This window comes from Salvia miltiorrhiza, chromosome 5 (genome assembly GCF_028751815.1).
Source record: "Salvia miltiorrhiza cultivar Shanhuang (shh) chromosome 5, IMPLAD_Smil_shh, whole genome shotgun sequence".
In the NCBI taxonomy this organism is placed as follows: domain Eukaryota; kingdom Viridiplantae; phylum Streptophyta; class Magnoliopsida; order Lamiales; family Lamiaceae; genus Salvia; species Salvia miltiorrhiza.
In genome coordinates, this window is record NC_080391.1 from 10,022,512 (window position 1) to 10,044,123 (window position 21,612).

General features: G+C 34.9%; 1 protein-coding gene across 1 annotated transcript; it reads left to right on the top strand.

Moving 5' to 3' along the window:
- The first annotated feature begins 18,508 nt into the window (after window positions 1–18,508).
- LOC130985892 (U-box domain-containing protein 4) lies at window positions 18,509–21,282 on the top strand. The gene is made up of 2 exons (XM_057909059.1): window positions 18,509–20,033; window positions 20,692–21,282. Exons 1-2 carry the CDS (start codon window positions 18,705–18,707, stop codon window positions 20,752–20,754), a joined length of 1,392 nt encoding a protein of 463 aa, XP_057765042.1. The 5' UTR covers window positions 18,509–18,704; the 3' UTR covers window positions 20,755–21,282.
- The last annotated feature ends 330 nt before the right edge of the window (window positions 21,283–21,612 follow it).

The following is a 21,612-nucleotide window of genomic DNA, read 5'->3' on the forward strand; positions in this document are numbered from 1 at the left end:
AATTAAATGATATTTTTGGAATCTACATGTTGAGTAGATTAATTTGGTATATTTACTTGTTCAAATCTGTAAATAGTTGAATGAGTAATTAATGCCCAAAGATATCCATGGTTCGGACCACCTGTTTGCCCAAACAGTGCACGTGGCGACGGTTGAGGACCGAAAAGACACGACGGTTCGAATCACCTGTTTGCCCAAACATACGTGGCAGCGGTTGAGGACCGAAGAGACACGATGGTTCGGATCTGTTTGCCCAAACAGGGCACGTGGCGACGGTTCAAAGACCGAAGAGACACGCCAGTTCGGACCTCCTGTTTGGCCAAACAGTCACGTCAGTTCAAGGAAACCTCTTGACTACTATAAATAACGCCTTCCAGAATGAGATTAAACACACCAACAAATTTAGATAATCAATTTGTCATATTAGTTTAGTGTACATACTCAGTCCCGAGTATCCAGCCGTTCGACCGGATAGCGAACTCCTAGTGCTAAGGACTCGTCTATCATCCCTAAACCGTTGTATCTTGAGAGCAATTATTGTAGATCCGCAAGCACAGAGCGGAAGTAATTTTACCTTACGGAGAGAGAATTTATTCTCGCCTCGATTTTGCATCTTTTTTATTTATCGTCATTCTATTTTGGGTTAAGGTGCAGATAGGCCCCTCAAGTGAAGGCCCTTAGAGCATTTCAGTCCTCTTACTAACTGTGTGTGCAGATTGGCCCTCGAACTCAAAAAAATGGTGCAGATCGCCCCCTCTGACTTAACACCGTTATGGGCCGTTAGTCAGAGGGGGCGATCTGCACCGTTTTTTTGGAGTTCAGGGGCTAATCTGCACCTTTTCCCTTTTTGGAGTTCGGGGGCTAATCTGCACACCGTTCATTAAAAAAAATCACATCTCATCTTCTTCGACCAACTTTTCCGGCGTCAATCACCGTCAGATGACGAAAATCACGAAATCAAGTTCCCAAGCCCCAAATCGGGAATTCCAAATCGGCGTCATTGCTCCCGAAAATCACATAATCGAAATGGAAACTCGAATTCTCCCTCGAAAGTCACCGCCCCCCAATTGCAGAATCACCCCCAACGAATCGAACTTCGCCTTGCCGTAGGCGGTGATTGTGACCCCAATCGAGATCCAGATCATGTTGGCCATGGTCTCTGATTTGAAGGCGTCCTTCTTCAACAGCACGCCGATAGTGTAGATGGCGACGGGCATCGTCAGCCTTTATCACCGAATTTCGCCGGATTTGAGAGAAAGAGGCGACTCCTTATCGAGAAAAGCTAGGTGACTCCTCATCGAGAAAAGCCAGGCGGCGGGTTCACCGGATATTGCAGCGGCGATTTCCAACGGAATGGGAGAATTAGGGCTCGTCCTTGACGCTAAGCGTGTGCAGTCGAGCGAGCTCCGAGGTTTAGGGCCCAAGAGAGAAAGAAAGGGGCGGCGCCCTCCGCCGGCCTCGCCGGAGCTTGAATCATCAACAACGACGATCAAATTTTGAGCGAGAGAGATGAATTAATTAAAAAGTTAAAATGTGCAGATTAGCCCTGAACTCCGAAAAAACGGTGCAGATCGCCCCCTTGACTAACGGCCCATAACGGTGTTAAGTTAGAGGGGCCGATCTGCACCGTTTTTTTGAGTTCGGGGGCCAATTTGCACACACAGTTAGTAAGGGGACTGAAACGCTCTAAGGGCCTCCACTTGAGGGGCTTATCTGCACCTTAACCCTTATATTTTCTATACTACCAATTAACATGACCAAATCTACATTGTATCAAGCGCATATGACGTACAATGACAATTAAAAAAGGGACGGAACTAATTTATAATCGCAATTCTTTATGCGGGAATCACTGATAAAGAAGACCTCAATATATTGCTATTGGGCAAAAATATAATGATTTTATCATTGCAGTTTTATCAATGGAAGAAATTTGTAGGAATGGATTTTACATTGGGCGGCGCAGTTAATTAACTTTATCAAACAAATTATTTATATAGTCAAAACAAAGCAAAATAGTAAAGCAAGTAAAAGAAACAAAAAGTTTAAGATCCATACATTTATTTATATATATATATATATATATATATATATATATATATATAAAAGAAGAAGAAGAAAAAAAGTTAAGAAATTATACTCCCTCCGTCCTAGCTTTTTGTATCCACTTTTAGTTACAACTAAAAGTGGATACAAAAAGCGACGGAGGGAGTATAAGTTAATTATTTAACTTCGTTTTTTAAAAATGTATTCCCACACTTCAGTAGTTCAGTTACATCTAATTATAAGCACGGATTAACTAGGTGAAAGTTTTGTTCAAAAAATTAGGTGAAAGTAAGAAGCATTGAGCAAGGCTTAGTGGCCTAACGTTTAATTAATATTAAAGGTTAATTGTATATATAGTGACACCACCTCTTATATATTCAATCGTAATTTATTAATGGTACTTTTTATTAGCTCAATCAATCATAGTAATTTGGTGAGAATTTTTGTTGGAGATATACTTTATATATTATTTCAAATCCAAATTCACAATATCTAAAAGTCACGATCACAAATTTAACCTCCAAATAATTACATCGAAAGTCTAAATATACAAAAGTACGCTTACGTATGTGCAGAAAGACGTAATAAATTATTATTTTGTTATTGATCTAAAACTCTTGTCATGAAAGTTGAAACATATATGTATTGGGGAAATTGAAATGTTCTTTATTGAATTTTTTTACCTGTTTCAAAAAAAAAAAGAAAAAAAAAACATTTACCAAATAACTTAACGTTTTAGCAATTTTAGTATCGAATATATTAGTTGTACACGATTACATCAAACTTTCTCTGGGAGTTGCACGTGCAGGCATCACGAGCACAGTCCATTTGAGAATTCCCGACGAAAATCTACTTATTTTGAGTTTTTATATAAAGTCTCGTGTAACTTGGAAATTTACTGCTTAGATGGACTTTCTATTTTATCTACCTAGCTACTCCATCCAAAAATTTAAAGAAAACATAAGATTCTGAAAGAAAGTCTCTATCTTATTGTAGTAATTAAACTTCATATTGGTTAATCGCGCAGTTATTACTAGATTCAAAGAACTATAATTACAGATTTAAATAACTATATATAGTTTCATGATAACTACTTTAATTTTGAAAAGATAACACTTTTTTGTAGATAAAAATGATAACACGCTAAAGTACGGAAAGATTAATTGTGATTTGATTTCTTACTGGATACCCTAACTAAGAGATCCTAAAGTCTATAACTAGTTATTTTCAAACTCACTAAATTCCTTATCATAGTTACCAAAAATAAACATGAGCCACTTCATAAAATCGGACATATCTGGCGATGATCGATACAATGAGCCATTTCATAAACATGAGCTGAGCCATTTATTTCATATTAATTTGCCTTTTTAAGTCAAATATTCACCATACTTAATTGTATGATCACACGCATAATATGAACAAGCGTATGTATACTAGGATGCGGTTTTTTTTTTTGACTAAGCTTATTTTATAAAACTTATAAAATATTTGAAAAACTTATAAGTTGTCAAAGTGTTTGGATAATTAAAACTTATAAATTAAAGAGAGAATTGTGAGTTACAAAGAGAAAAGTCGAGTCAGAGGGAGAAGTTTGAAGATATATGAAATTTGAAAGATATGTGATGGATATAACAAATCATAATACCGTTCCTTTTTGTAAAAATAAGATTATAAAAATTAAGCTGGTTTGAGAAGCTTTTCTTTTTTTGGAGTTTAATTAGGAGTTGTTGAAGTTTATTTTTACAGCTTATAAGTTGCTTTAAGAGTTTTTAAAAAAAAACACTTTTGAAGAACTTATAAGCTCCTTAAAAATATTTTTTTTACCCATAGTTTAGAATTTATTTATTTTTATTCTTAAGAAAAAGAAACACAACGTATAAAAATGTTTTTCACCATTACCATGACCGCCGGCAACGTATGTAGTAAAATACGCTTGCCGTTTATTTGGCTCCTACATGTCTTAGCATAATTAAGCGCAAACAACTGAATAATCTTACCAGAAAATATAATTTATCGGTGGGTAAACAACTCTGCATGCATTTGTCACGTTTGAAAAGAACAAACCACTTTTGATGGAGAGATGTATTTAAATATTTGGCATTACGTAATTATGATTTGTGATTAAAAAAATATAACGAGGTATGTATTTAATATTGACATTACTAATTATACTATACTTTTTTTAAGCGAGCATAGCTTCTTCCGCTACACGTCAACAGTTGGTTAAAGCAAAAGTACATAGAATGTTGATTTGATAATTCATAGGTACGTTGTTGGTTCAATGTACTCCATTTTGGTTTGTATTTTTAATGATGCCGAGCATATGTGAACAATAAATGTTAGTATTAATCTTGTATTAATAATGCAGATATGTGCTTTAACATAAAATAAACACTACTGCGTTGGAATAAAAAAAAAATCAAATAAAAACAGACTACTTTGTATTCATCGAAACATTCACTATATATTAATGTTATATTACGTTGCTTCCTGGAAACTTCTTCAATACAACTAAATCCTAATAGTGGAAATGATTCATATATTATGAAGTTTGTATTGGGCTTTGTTTGCTTATATATTTGATATATAATTAATTAAGACTATAAGAGATCGGATCGATACGTAAGTTACATACGTATATTAATGTAGATTTTTGTATGCTTGCCAAATAAAATCCACCAAAATGCATATAGATCCATCGAAATGTATTTTCCAATGATGTTTCTCATTACGTTTGACGCATTCATTAAAAAAAACACTATAAATGCTATATTTTCTCTTTGAAAACAACTGCATTTTCAAATAATTTCAGTATTTTTTTTAATTATCTTTTGACAATTGATTCCAAAATTATGAATATTACGTAATACTGTATAGATCATATTTAATACTCCTATAAACAAAATAATTGTTCAAAAAGAAAATAGATTAAACTAAATAGGATGAGATGGAATATAATTTTTAATTAAAATTTATTAATGATAATTGCAATTTAACTATATGAATGGACATATAAGGATGTAACGGATAGTGCCTCCAAGAATTGCATTATGTTTCGCAGTTAATTGTATACGTTTTGTTCTACTGTGTGTATGCATATAACGCCGACCTCCAGCCATTCACCACTTGTACAATGTTTTGAATGATTAATACTTTTCTTAAGAGGACTTCCTACTTTTTTTCTAAAATATTTACAAAAAAAATTGTCTACCTATTCACTACAAGAAAACACGCGTTTAACGACCGAAATTAACGACCGAAAATTTCGGTCGTTAATTTTGCGGGCTTAACGATCGATTTACGACCGTTTAACGACCGATTTTATTTTTTATTTATTTTTATTTTTTAACGATCGAAAATTCGGTTGCTAATAATTTTTTTAATATTTTAATATTTAATTTTTTTTAACGACCGAATTTTCGGTCGTAAAAATTATTTTTTTATATTTTAATTATTTTTTTTAATTTTAACGACCGAAAATTCGGTCGTTAATATATATATTTTTATTTTTTTTATTAAAAAATTATTTTTTTAAAAAAAATTATTTTTTTTAAAAAAAAATAATTTTTTTTAACGACCGAATTATTCGGTCGTTAATATTATTTTTTAATTTTTTTTAATATTTTTTTATTTATTTTATTTATTAACGATCGAATAATCGGTCGTTAATTTTATTTTTTCAATTTTAAAAATTTTAAATTTCGTTTTTATTTTTATTTTTTGATTATATATAAATATATATATAAATATTTAATTATTTTTTTATTAATTTTCTATTTAATTATTTTTTTTCAAATTATAGAGAATATTTTGAAAATGATTGTTATTTTCATAATATTATTCTATAAAAATAGATAATATTGATTATTAATAAAAATGTGATATTATTTGCAAATAATAATAAATTATTAGACTTATTAGATTTTCTAAATTATTAGATTCATTATTTTCAAAATATTAATAATTTTATTATTTTAAAATAATAAAATTATTTTTCAAATATTAATTTTATTAATATTGATTATTTGATTTAATATTGATTTTGTTGTATATTGATTGTTATTTTTCATACTCATATTTTCTTTTCTTTTTTTAATTACGATAATATTATTTTTTTATTATTTTAAATTCGATCGTATATTTATCGTCAATGTTTCGCCGACACCACAAATCTTAGTTATTATCTCGACATATTATAAGGTTATGAATGATTAATGATATTTTATATTGAATTAGAGTTTAAATGAATTAATAGGTACTATATATATCAATAATACGAGTGTTCTCTATTGGTGACTACTCGAAAGGAACTTCAAGGTTAAGCGTGCTTGACTTAGAGCACAAGTAAGATGGGTGACCTACTGGAAGTTCGTCAAATGGTATGCAATTAAGGTCAAAATACATCAGAAATACACTAAAAATACTTGTGGGATACAAAGATATATATATAAAAAAAAAATCGAAAAAAAATATTTTTTTTATTAATTTTTAACGACCGAATTTTCGGTCATTAAAAATAAAATTTCGGTCGTTATTTAAAAAAAATAAAAAAAATAATTTTTTTATTTATATTTTTTATTTTTATTTTCTCTTTTTAACGACCGAAATTTCGGTCGTTAAAAATAAAAAATCGGTCGTTAAATTTAACGACCGAAAAAACGGTCGTTAAAACTCGGGCGACGATGCAAACAACGACCGAAAAAAACGGTCGTTAAAACTCGGGCGACGATGCAAACAACGACCGAAAAAAACGGTCGTTAAATCGGTCGTTAAAAATATTAACGACCAATTTTTGGGTTTTAACGACCGAAATTTCGGTCGTTAGAGCCGCATTTTCTTGTAGTGATTTTTGAACTATACCACACCACTTATAATAATTCATTTATCTTTGCTTTTCACATTTTCACAATTTTCAATATTAATTAATATTACATTTTTTACCATTTGCAATACATTGAATAACCTTTTTCCACTCTCAATATACTAAAACAATCTATTTTTCTTAAACTCATGTCACTTCCTCCAAAAAAGTTCTTTTATGGATGGAGTGAGTACTTTGCTACAATAATTACTCTCTTCTATTTAAATAAATGTTTGTAATTTGGACAATTTTAATTTTTTAAAAATAAATACTATTATTTTACTCTTAATTAATTACAAATTCATACGTCCTCTTGTGCGATGCACGGACCATGATGTAACTATTTATTTTAAAAATTTTAAGTTATGTAAAAATGTCAAAATATTACTCCATCCGTCCTACTTATCTTGGCACATTTACTTTGGACACAAAAATGAATAATAAAAAGTTAAGAGTGTAAAGTGGATATGGACCACTTATTTTATGTGTGTAAAGATGGTAAAGACCACATACTATTTTTGGAAAGTGTCATTATAAATGAAACAAACTAAAAAGAAAAGTGTATCAAGATATGTGAGATGAGGGAGTATTATTTAGGGGTAATTGCTTGTAAATCTAAAAAGTTTTCACGAATTCTAAAATTGCACTTGTTCTTTAAAATTTTCTCAGGATTCATAACCTTTTGTTTTCTTCTAAATTATATATACTCATCAATTTTCTCCGACATGACTGTCGAAAATGATACTATGGCGGTCGAAAATGACATTGTGGCCGCCGGAAATGACACTTAGACAAACTAATGAAATTCGAACTAAAATATATATATATTGAAAAAAAACCCTTTCCCCCTGTCATTCCCCCCGAACCATAATTTTCCCTCTCCCACCCGCTGACGCTGCCCCCTTACCAGCGTCCGTACACCCCCTCGCCGCCGCGGACCCTAAGATCCACGACCTCCAGGCCTACCGCTTCAACCGTACTCAGAGAGTACCGTTGTCGGTGATTGCGACAACGACGAGCCCATAATTGAGGATCTCAACGAGATTTAAAAACCACCTTTTGTTATTTTGCCTAACCATGACTTTTTCCGAGAGAAAGAAGACCGACAACTACGCCACCAATTTTTCTATACAAAATTGAGGGGTGGCCGCTAAACTAGCAAAGGATGGGGTCGCGGTGGCTGGCGAGGGCGAACAACATCGAGCGGAAATTGCTTGTAGGGAGATCCAAGGTGTTATCAACGCCGGTGGGAGAGGTGAGGCCGTGGGAAAGTTTTGCGTTGGGGATGAAGCATGTCGCTCGCGCCATGATCCCTGACGATGGAGGGGGCAGGTGGGGAGAGGTGGCGGCAAGCGTGGTGGGGGAAGAGAAATTAGTGAAATTTCTTATAGAATATGGGCAATTTTAGAATTCATAAAAACTTTTTTTTTAAGAGACAATTACCCCTATTATTTATAAGTTTGATTAATTGGATATAAAAAACTATGTTAATTTGAATATTATAATTTAATTTTAAATAGTGTTAATAATAATAATAATAATAATAATAATAATAATAATAATAATAATAATAATAATAATTAAATTTATAGATTGTAAAGCAAATAATTGAATTCAAACTCATTTTGAGTAGAGAAACCTAAACCATCCATATAAGTATATAACAAAATTAAATAATTTTGGTCTCTTAATGTCCAAGTTGTTAATTTGATTAAAGATATTTTTTATTTTCTCTCCTTATAAATATGTGGGGTACCACTACTTCATACCCTAAACAACAATTGCTTAATTTGCTTATCTTAATTTCTTAAGACTTATTAATGAAGCATGGAGAATACTAGTTATCATATTTGTTTCCATTTTCGAGCACTTCACAATTATTCCCCTATAGCGAGGGACAAACCATATTTTACTGGGTCCAACACAATTAATATTATTTATTGCAAACAAGAATATGAGATTGAATGCTGGATATAATTTTTAAGCGGCATTAATGTTGAAATCGTTAACATTTCTCAAGCGGCATTAATGTTGAAATCGCTAACATTTCTCCGGTGTTGATTGAATGTATCATTAATTAGTAATTTATTTTATATATAAGCACAGCTGTTATAATTTTTATATCATGATAAGCAAAAATAACATATAAAGTGATAATTTGAATTAAAATAATTTTTATTATACTCACTCCGTCCCATAAAAACATGCATAATTTGGGGCGTCACGAATTTTAAGAAATTCTCTAAAATATAGTGTAAATGGAGAAAGGGTCCCACATTGATTGTGATGTTTAGTTGGAGAATTATGCATGTTTTTATGAGACGAACGAAAAATGAAAACTATGCATGTTTTTATGGGACAGATGAAGTATAAAAAAAAAGGTATGCATTGCTCGACAATGTTAATTTAAACACATTTTCTGAAGATTGTATCACCTAACTTAAACTTATCTTTAAATTTCTTTATTAGTTGATATATTGAAATTAAACTTTATTGGACAATTTCAAGAGAATAAATATATATATATATATATATATAGGGAAGGGCTACCGTGAAAACACTTCTTAAAATAAAAATAAAAACGTTTTTCAATGTACGAATTTTACGTAGAACACGTATGAATTCATCCAACAGAGTTACAAATTGTGAAAAATAATTTTTTGCTACTTTTGGGATTCGAACTCAGGACCACGAATTCATCCAACAGGGTTACGAATCAACCATAGATCTTGATGATCTAAGGGCTGAAAATTATTTATATTTTATATTTTAAGAAGTGTTTTTATTTTAGCCCTTCCTTATATATATATATATATATATATATATATATATATATATATTTCTTGAGATAAAAGAGAAACAAGATTAAGTAAACGGAAGAGTGTAAATTTCTAGTACATTTACTTTGTACCTTGTTGGATGAATTCATATGTGTTTTACATAAAATTCGTACATTGAAAAATATTTTTATTTTTATTTTAAAAAGTGTTTTCACGTTAGCCCTTTCATATATATATATATATATATATATATATATATATATATATATATATATTTCTTGAGATAAAAGAGAAATTTACAAGATTAAGTAAATGGAAGAGTGTAAATTTCTAGTACATTTACTTTGTACCTTGAGTGCATTTGTTTTTGGGAGAGGACCTTGTACCTTGAGAGCATTTATCATTTTAAGAAATTTGCTAATAAATAATAACTAGCATTTGCATTCCGTGTAATGCATGAAAAAATATTTTTAATTTTTATATTTATATAAAATTAATACTAATTTAATTATTATATTTATAAATATAATAAAAAATTAATTTTAATTAAATATATTTGAATTGAATATTGAAAAAATAAAAAAGAATTCACAATTATAAAATTTGATATTATGAAAAACAAAAACAAAAAATAATTTAAAAAATTAAAAATAAAATAATAATTAGAAAGAATTAAAAATATATTTATTCAAAAAAGATGAGAGAGGAGAGAGAAATTTATAAAATCTTACTAATATTTAAACAAATTTATTTTTTACATTTAAAATCAAATATTTTGATAAAATATATCATATTAAAGCTCTTATCGTGATCTTTAATTTGATATCAATATTAAATATTTTATAATTAATCGAATTTCACAATTTTGGAAAGAAATGTAATAACAAATAAGAAGTTAAAGAAAATGAAAATAAAAAAAAGTATATAATTTAAATATAAACCTTCAATTTTATTTTAACTATAAAATTGCCACTCAATTTTAAAATTAATTTGAAATTGAAAAATCCCTTTTTAATATAATATAGATTTGACCGTGGTCGTTATCTATGATCGACATTTAGATGATGGGCCCTAAAAGTCATTTTTTAATATATTTATAACAACGATTTATACGCGTTAGTAATTTATGTGGGTTAATAGATAACATACTTTAAAACTATTATCTATTACAAAATAGATAATAATATATTGTCTATTATCGCCCCACATAGACGACAAACGCATAAACTCCGTTGTCTATAAATATATTAGACAACGATGTTTAGGGCATGTTATCTTTCATTTGAAAACAATGTATAAAAAAATTGGAGCAAGTCCTAAATTTTGTCTATCAACAACGGGCCTTCATACAATTATCCCCACCAGCGTATATTAGCATATCAGTAATTCTAGAGTAACATCAATTTTTATTAAATTACATGCCGCTTCCTGTGAAGCAAATTTTGGAAGAAAGGAAGAAGTAGATAAAATAAAATTAAATAAATATTACTATCTTCGTCTCAATTCAATAGGTTATGTTTTCTTATTTTGATATGTCTTATTTCAATATGTCACTTCCTAAATATCCAAATAACTCATTATTTATATCAAATGTTATTGTACATTAGATATAATTATCTTTTTTTTATTTCTCTTTTCTACTTTTTGAATAAATATATATATATCCTCAATTTTTTTTTAATTATTTTATTACAAATTATTTATTTTTTAACATCGACGGCCATATTGAATTGGCTCGGAGAATGTACATATTTTTAAGTAAGCGAAAGAGTTGACCTAGGGCTCAGATTTCGGCAAGCAGTGAGCGGCAGCAGATTTTAATATCTGGGTGGATGATTTTGTCGGCGCAACCATGCCCATTTCCCAGTTGTAACCACGTGTCACCTTCATAAGCCCTTCCACTTTTGCTAAATTTTCTTACTGCTTTTCTCAAATTTCACCCCTTTCTGCTTCTACCAATTTTCTAATTGTTTAAGGACGAAATTAAACGATACTTAATCTTCATCACTTTATCATACTCATTTCCTTTACAAAAATAATTTATTTTTACGATTTTTAGAGGCTCACAAAAACTATTTTTTTTTTGGTAATAACAATCATCACATGATGAACTTATTTCCCTACTCACAATATAATTAAATATTATTATTAATTAACACTATACGTATTAAGTAAAATTATTTTTCTATTTGCAAATCACTCAATTATTTAAAGTAAAATTCTTTCTTCATTTCCATTTACAAATCACTCAATCACTCTATTTTTTATGGATAGATGGAGTACATTATAATCATGTCGACTATCAGTATAATTTCTGAAGATCATAGGATCGAAGAACCAATAAATAATACTTCCTTTGTCTCTTTTCGTTCATCTCTTAAAAATATATTACGTCTATTTTGGGACATGAACCGCACGACTCCTTATATTACCTCTTAAAAGCACCACATTTAAAAAGTAGTGGATCCTTTATCTACACAACATATTATATATAAAATATTTCTTAAAATTCGTGTCATTTTCAATTGATAGTATATTTTAAGGGACGAATGATGTATTATTAAAATGTACTAGCTAGTAATTTGCATTTTACGAATACATATTCTATTTCGGATACAAATTAAGCCAATTCAATACGAATCAAACTACGCGGAAATTCCTATTCAACTATATTGTTCATTTAACTTTTATAAAAAGACAATATTGTTCATTTATTCTCGTTCCGAAAAGGTCAAATAAAAGGTCCTTTATTTGTCAATACTATTTTTAATTAGTTACATGTCTCAGTTGTCTAACTTGATATTTCTGTTTGTACTAGGAAAATTAGCAACTTGCGTTTCTATTAATATTAAAAACCCAACTTCAATCTTTGAAAAATTGTATATTGCATTCTCATTGTCATAGTATTGCGTTGCAAATACTTAAATATTTTGAATTTCTCTATTGTAATAATCTAATGAGTATAACATATCCAAAAAATGTATACAGAGAGTTCTCAAACCTTTTATGAAATATTGAAATATATATAGACGATAATTAGAAGAAAAAAACAATTGTCGACCTCATTGAATATGATTATTTATTTATTAGTTACCGTTTATGTAGAATTTGTAATTATAAAAAACATAACATATTTGCGATTACAAATTTTTCCATTAAACCGATTGATCACGAAGGCGATCGCGGCGTAGTATGAAAAGAAAGGCTTGTAAATTAGAAGTGGGAGCATGACAATGATGGAATTTAATGGAACAAGGTTTGAAGAGCTACCCGACAATATATATCAACACCATTTTTCTTCTATAAGCTTTATTCGTATACAGATATTTAGAGCGATTAAGTAATAACGTATGCATGCATGAATGTCTCATATTAATTGGTCTAAATTTTTAAATAAAAAGAAATATTTATAATATATCTTTTAAAATCTACAACTTTTGGAGTTTTCCTATAAATAAAATGGGTATCCAGCAAAATATTTGTAATTAACCATGCCCGAGTAACATCAAATTCATGATGATGATGAGATTAATATTCTTTAGCATTGGCTAATGAAATGATATCGTATTAAGGATTTAAGGTTATAACAGCATTTCGATTATAGATCATTCTTTCAAAATATCTATTCAAGTTTGGTAAATTTATCTATTTTCAATTTCCAGCTGTACGTGATGATATCCATGTCGTGTGAAGCTTACAAGTTGAAGTTGAACCTTTCTTTCAAAATACCTCTGGCTGCTCAAGGTTTATTTACTTTTTAATGAAAATAATATATGTGTGTGTTTGAAGGTAAGGCATGAGATCAAGTAAATTAAAAAAAAAAAAATCCGACAGTAAACTTCAAATTCATTATTTTGTAATCTATAGTATTTATTTTTACTATATATATATATATATATATATATATATATATAGGGAGAGGTTCAGGAAAGAACCATAAATAAAAGAAGACCGGAGAACCATTTTCAGCCATTCGATCATCAAGATTTACGGTGGATGCATCATCTTGTTGGATGAATGCAGATCCTGGGTTCGAATCCTGAAGGGAGCATTTTTTTTTTTTTTTTGAGTGCATTAATTTTAACAGCGGATGCATTAATTTTTACAGTGAATGCATTAGATTTAATGGTTCTCCCGTTCTCACAAATAATGTAGTTCTCTCTAGAACCACACCCTATATATATATATATATATATATATATATATATATATATATATATATATATATATATATATATATATATATATATATATATATACAGGGGCCGCTCCAATGAGATCCCCTAATTTTAGTGAGATCTAGGGCACGATCTTGTGCGTTTATTTTATCAATCCTATGATTGATATTGTATCTGGAGGATGATTTTTTTTCGCAGGGTTCGAATCCTGGAGGGAGCAGTCGATTGACTCTTTATATATATTGTCACCAATTTTATAATGTATAAGAGAAATGAGAATTTGATTTTAATATATATCGTTATTTTAATCCTAGAGGGAGCAGAGTGATTGACTCTTTACAGTCGATTGACTCTTTATTTTATTTTGGATGTTCTACCATTTGAACTATATCGTTATTTTTCTGTAAGTAGAGTTTGATGGGTAAGAAACATAAATTTTATTGCATTTAAAGTTGTGTGTCTCTGTCAGTGCGTGATTTTATTTGAATGAGTATTGTGTGCGATCGTTTAAAAGTAAAATGAATCAAAATTTGCATCTTAATTGATAGGAGTATTAAAATAGGGTAATTGCCCTAAATACATAATCTTTCTTTTTTCTTTTAAAATTGCACATGGTTAGTCAATCATCAACCGAAAAAATGACGTGGATGCCGGAAACACCACATATACACGTCGGAAAAAAAAAAAATTAATTGATGTGGCAGCCATGTAGGATTTTTTTACTTTTTATTTGCTATTAAATTCAAATTTTCAGAATATAGAATTAAGACATTAATTTCTCAAATCCCCAATTTTTCCCTAAATCTCCTAGTTTTACAATTTCCCCATTCGCAACAAATTGTCAAACGGACGGATCTTTATCGGCTTGCGTCGAACCCGATGGTTGGCCTCCTGAGTCCTGACATCGCTGATCGCAACCTTCCCTCACTAGATCCCACGAAAACAACAATTTCCCATCACCCCTGCAGTTCTACCATAATCAACAACACAACAACAATAAATGCATTTAAACCAACCAAAAATGGATTATATCAACTAAGTTTTCAGCACAGTAGGCCGTAGGTAAAGAAAACAACCCACGCCAAATGCATAATGAATAATTCAAATTGCCGGCTTGTTCGCTTTAATTGAGTTTGTGGAATCTATGCAAATTAGTTAGGGGAAAGATCGCAATCTAAGTTAAATCAGCGGCGATAGGTTCGTCTCCCTGCCTGGTTCATCCCGTGCGCCAGAGCCTTGGTCGCCGGTTCATCGCGTGCACCGGAGCCTTCGCCGCTGGTTCGTGTTGGTGTAATCGCTAAAGCAAGTGTAATCACCGGAGCTGGAGCCTTTCATGGTGTTGGTGTAATCGCCGGAGCTAGGGCAATGTGGGGAGATCGCTGAACGCTAGGGCAATTGTAGAGCAGATCGAAATTCAAGTCTGGACCCTAGGGCAATTGTAAAAAGTGAGAAATTGTAAAACTAGGGAATTTAGGGGAAAATTGGAGATTTGAGAAATTAATGCTTTAATTCTATATTCTGAAAATTAGAATTTAATAGCAAAAAAAAAAAAAAATCTACATGGCTGCCACATCAAAAAAAAATTTTGGCGTGTATATGTGGCGTTTCCAGCATCCACGTCATTTTTTCGGTTGGTGGTTGGTTGACCATGTGCAATTTCAGAAGAAAAATAAAGGTTATGTATTATGAGACAGATTTTAAAGGTGATGTGCAATTTCAGAAAATGAGGAAATGTAATGTATTTAGGGGCAATTACCCCTATTTAAATAACATAAATATATAATACAATATACTAGTAATTTGTTAGCACAAGCCTTGTGTAAGGTAGGGGTGTGCAAACCCAACCCGGACCCGCCGAACCCGCCCGGACCGACGGGTTCGGTCCGGACCGAACCGGCCCAGTATAGGTGTTTGGACCGGGTTGGGTCCTATTTTCAGGACCGAGAGATTTCCGGGTCGGTCCGGGTCGAACCCGGTCGAAACCCGGCGAACCCGGAACCGACCCATGCCATTTAAAATTTAATATTTAATATTTATATTTAATAATTAATATTTATAATATTAATAAGTTATACTTTTGATTCAAAAGCTAACCCTAAAAAACTATTCTGTTCTGCAGCTGCTCTCGGTCTCACACACCTAGCGCCGCTGACCCATCATCCACCCTCAATCTAACCCTAACCCGCCGCCCCGCCGCCCCACCAACCGGACCGCCGCGCGCCCACGCCCTCACGCCCAGCACCAGCAGGCAGCAGCCAGCAGGCCAGCACCGCTGCGGCGCTGCAACTTGCAAGCCTGCGCCTGACGCGGTCTCCCCGCTGCGCGCCCACGCCCAGACCAGACCGCCGCGCGCCCACGCCCTCACGCCCAGCACCAGCAGGCAGCAGCCAGCAGGCCAGCACCGCTGCGGCGCTGCGACTTGCGAGCCTGCGCCTGACGCAGTCTCCCCGCTGCGCGCCCACGCCCAGACCGGACCGCCGCGCGCCCACGCCCTCACGCCCAGCACCAGCAGGCCAGCACCGCTGCGGCGCTGCGACTTGCGAGCCTGCGCCTGACGCAGTCTCCCCGCTGCGCGCCCACGCCCAGACCGGACCGACGCCTCGGCCTCACTCAAACCCGCCGCCCCGCCTAGGTGAAAAATAGGAAAAAAAAAATCAGGTTTTTAGCGGGTCTGATCCCGGACCCGTTGCTCGGGTTCGGTCCGGTCCCGGGTCGGCCCACTCTCTACTTTCGGTCCGGGTCGGTCCCTTTTTTAAAAAAATTCGGGTCTACAAACCCGGCGGGTCGGTCCGGGTCCGACCCGCTGCACACCCCTAGTGTAAGGTCTAATATTTTTAGCACAAGTCTTGTGTAATGTGTCAACTCATAGAGGACGAGTTAATAATTTTTATATGTTAACTTTCAAAACCATGAAATTTTAAGGGTTAATGGCACCTAAATTACTCAATTATTTCCAAATTTTGGTCTGGATACCATACTTCAATGTCCGTAAAGGAAAATAGTAAACTTTTAATTTAATCTGCAAGAGCAACTCCGTCAAATTTCCGGGGACTTAAGTGATTACGTGGATGACGAAAAATTCGATGTGGACTCGCTGGTGCTTAAATGAAACACAGTCGTTTCGTTAATTGTGATACGTAGTCGTTTTGAACAAAATCGGCCTCTCTCCTTCTTCGATCGGAAAGCAGCCTAACGGCCACCGCTGGTGCTGCTTTTCCCTTTCTCGAGATCTGGTGATGTTGTCGCCCTCTCTCCGCTGGCCGCCGTGGCGCAGTAGCGCCCGACGGCGTTATCAGACAACTCCGCCCCGTCGTCTCTCCAACTGTCTACAAGCCATTCACCCAAACGAGAACTCACAAACCAATTCTTTTTTAAACCAAATAGTGAGGGAAGAAAGAATGGTTCAAAACAAAAACAATCGCATAGCTTTGATTAAAAATTTCAGAAACACAGAACACCCAAATCAAAAATCTTTTTACATCTGTGAATTTCTTTATGTTGCCTTCGGTGAGTGTGAGGGTCGAGGAAATAATTGGGGAATGGAAAGGCTGTCGGAGCTTCGACTCGGGCTGACGAGGCTGCTGCTGTCGACACTCTATGTGTGCCCGCAACCACTGACCACTCACGGTCAATGCAGATGGAGTCGGAGCAAGGTGGCGCAGACAAAAGAGACTGGAGACGGAATGACGCGACTCAAGGCTGTGGTGATTGATTGGGGATCTAGGGCTCGACAACGGCTCTGTCGTCGTTTCATCTGGAGCAGGGAAGTGATGATATACAGAGAGATAACGATAGAGAAGGGAGGTCAGAGGGAGATCCGGCAGCAGTCGGCAGCCGGTGTTCGATGTCTGCTACTGCCGCCAGATGAGAAGGGAGAGAGAGGGGGTGGTGTGTGTGAGTGTGTGTGTAATGTTGAAGAAGAAATGAGATATTAATTTGACACGTGTGTGCTGTGTGTAATTCTTGGACGACACATGGATGCCAACACAAACATTAATTTGACAGATATGCAAAATTTCCAAATTACCCTCAACGGAAATTGGCCGGAATCCCTAAATCAGATTAAATTGATAGTGTAGTAATTTCTATGACACACTTTAAAGTTTGATACTCAAATTAGAATTTGACTATAATTAAGTAATTTAACCCAAATTTTAATAGGGTATGTAGGCGGTTGGATCCTTGGTGAGTATTTACGGTGGTGAAGCATTTGGGAGAGAATCAAAGCCCAAAAGATGTGAGGGTGCCCGACACTGCCCACACACGCATCAGCCAATGGCGGCAGGGCGATGTGGGCCCAACCTTCAATCCTCCAGCTGTGAGTTTAGCAGAAGCCCCCACCCGTTAAACCAACCAAAACCACTCACTCTTCCATCGCCAAAACCTCTACTTTAATCACCAAAATTCAAGCTTTATTTTAAATAAATAAATATTGAATTTTAGTAAGTATTACTCCATATGTAAATAAAATTAAAAATGGAGTAAAATAAAGAGTCCTTACTTTATTACTAGTATTGACGAATTTTAAAAATTCAATATTTTTTAATACAATGAGAAGAAAATATTATTTAATTTCATAATATAAGTATTTAATTGTATTCTTAAAAAAATACAAAATGAAAACGCAAACATATTAATTAAGAAATAAATATCATTTTCATAAATAATTACGAATGCGATACTCCCCTATAAAATCCATCCTATCTATCTTTCAGAGCTACTTTCCTCTCTCACTTCAATCCGCCATGGAAATTCCTTGAACCTGCTAAAATCTCAAGCATATAATCACCTCTACTGAAAATCCAAGACTTGGTTTGCTTTCGCTACTCACTCACCATGGTCTCCATAGACGATTCACACTCTCATTCACACTCCAATCCCAACATCAATGCTCGCTACAGCTACAACCAAGCTCGCCCCTACTACTACTACACTCCACCGCCGTCCTCCGCCAAGATAAGCCGTTCCATGGGGCGCTCCATGCGCACAATCCGCTCCACCATCTTCAACACCGATCAGTCCGGTCCGGTCTGCGACAAATCGCCCAACCTATCGGAGAATCTCACCGACTCGGTTATCGACCTTCGCCTCGGCGAGCTCGCCAGTAAATCGTCTACCAATTCCAAGAGCCCCTCCTCCGAGGACATCGACGATATGTTGGACATCTCACGCGCCTTCAGCGATTTCTCGGCGTGCTCCAGCGACATTTCCGGCGAGCTTCAGCGCCTCGCGAATCTCCCTGATCCCGCTCTCAATGATGGCACAAGCTCCGACCACGAACCGGAGCCTTGTTCCGGATTTCTACAGAGAGAAACGTTTTCTACGGAAATTATCGAGAGCATCTCGCCGGAAGACCTCCAACCAACCGTGAAGCTCTGCGTAGACGGATTGCAGTCTTCTTCAATTGCAGTGAAGAGGTCGGCGGCTGCTAAATTGCGGTTACTGGCGAAAAATCGGGCCGATAATCGGGCTTTGATTGGGGAATCGGGCGCGGTACCCGCTCTGATTCCGCTTCTCAATTGCTCAGACCCTATGACGCAGGAACACGCGGTGACGGCGCTGCTTAATCTGTCCCTCCACGACGGCAACAAGAGCGTGATAACCAGAGCCGGCGCTGTCAAATCCCTAATCTATGTTCTGAAAACAGGCACCGAGGCGTCCAAGCAGAACGCCGCCTGCGCGCTGCTGAGCTTAGCTCTGGTCGACGAGTACAAGCTGTCGATTGGGGCTTGCGGCGCGATCCCGCCGCTGGTTGCGTTGCTCATAAACGGTTCGGTCAGAGGGAAAAAGGACGCGCTCACAACGCTTTACAAGCTGTGCTCCGTGTCGTTGAATAAGGAGAGAGCGGTGAGTGCCGGTGTCGTCAGGCCGCTGGTGGGGCTGGTGGCTGAACAGGGGACTGGGTTGGCTGAGAAGGCGATGGTTGTTTTGAGTAGCTTGGCGGCGATTGAGATAGGGCAAGAGGCGATCATTGAGGAAGGCGGGATCGCGGCGTTGGTCGAGGCGATTGAGGATGGGAGCAACAAAGGGAAGGAGTTCGCAGTGCTGACTCTACTCCAGCTTTGCGCCGAGAGTGTAAGGAACAGGGGATTGCTTGTCAGGGAAGGGGGTATTCCGCCGTTAGTGGCGCTGTCGCAGAGTGGGACGGCTAAAGCTAAGCATAAGGTTAGCTGATTATTCTGTTCAAGATTTCATTACATTTGAAACTCAGTTAAATTACTGCATATTATGTCTTCTCGGGTGACATTCATTTGGGATCTTGGATAAATTTGCTATAGTTGAAACAATTTGCCCAAAATTTGTTTTATTACTTAGTTCATTCTGCTACAAGATCAATCCAAAACCCTTTGAACGTGTAATTCAATTATTTATTGTGTCAAATGCTGCCTACCAAGTTATCCTAATTATTGAGAATGATTGTTAAAACGAGGGGGACATAGATGATAATGCAAGTTGCATAAGCTGGTTGTATGTATTATGTCGATGATATTTGAATCTATGATAAAAAGGGAGCACCACTTGCTAATAATAATTGCACTTTATGTCATAATCTTTCTCTCCAAATGATCAGTGGCTTGATCTTGATGGGTTGGTGCTAATCTTGATTGTTTTGTATATAATTGCAGTCACTGGTCCTCTAGGTATCTTATTCTTGCATTATTTAGAGGATCAATAACTGCTCAAGTGTTGCTTTCGTTGCTCGGCTACATTTTGCGTCTGGTTTTTCTAGCTTTTTATATTAAAAGCTGCAATTTTTCTTCACGCTATGTCGCCATCATAGAGTTGTAATTACTTACTAGGTTTCAACTTTTTTTCTTTTCAGGCTGAAAGGCTTCTTGGGTACTTAAGAGAACCAAGACAGGAAGCTTCTTCTTCAAGTCCATAAAAGGGGGAGAGGTATTATAGATGATTTATCATTGTACTATGCTTTTGTGATGGCTTGCTGTTGGCTGTATATAGCAAGTGTTTCTTGGACTTGTACAGAGAGTGGTTGAGTAATTTGAGGATTTTCAAAAAAAAATCTCAAGAAAAAATAAAAAATTAAGAAGCTACTAGTTAGTGATAAGAAGCTGACCTCAGTAGTTGTATTTTGTGTTTGGTTGACTGGGTTCTTTTCTGGGGAGGGTGATCCCGGCCTTTTCCGACTGCTGCCGTTATGTATTTTTTTTTGTTGTTGTTGAGAGGAAAAGCTGTTTCTTAGCTTAGTTATTGAGAATCCGGGTGATCATCCTTGGTTTTGTTGGGTGAGAGCCGAACGTAGTCTGGTTGGGATTTCAGACTAGGCAGACGTATAGTATTAGTATGGTCGTGTTGTATTTTTGGGGGCGAGGGAGGGGGACTCCCTGCAAGCCCAGTCCTTTTGTTACTTGCTCTGGTATTGATGTGAATAATATCTTGAATATTTAGCTGGCCAGCTTGCACTAGTTAGTGTTTCACCTGAGTTGTATGTGTGATCCTTTGACCTGTTTGTTTAACATTGAAAAAAAAGTAATCTAGCAGAGGATTGGATACAAAGATTAAGGTGGTGTTTAATCTAAATTAGAGATGTAAAAATGGTATGGAGTAGGATTGAAACATAAGCATGGAGGTGGGGCCCAAGTCTTTGGTGTAAAGTTGCTCCACCACCTACAGTGTGAAGGCCTACCAACAACATGCAGTTGTACATTTTTAACCATGATAGGTCCAGCCAGCCAGCCACCGAACCCACACCCAGATTACGTAGTTTGGTGGTGACTCTCTCTCT

Bases quoted from the DNA above. Each gene is read 5' to 3' on its own strand.
- LOC130985892 (XM_057909059.1), top strand. From the start codon at position 18,705: ATGGTCTCCATAGACGATTCACACTCTCATTCACACTCCAATCCCAAC. The intron at 20,034-20,691 runs GTTAGCTGATTA...TTTTCTTTTCAG, and splicing joins CGGCTAAAGCTAAGCATAAG to GCTGAAAGGCTTCTTGGGTA.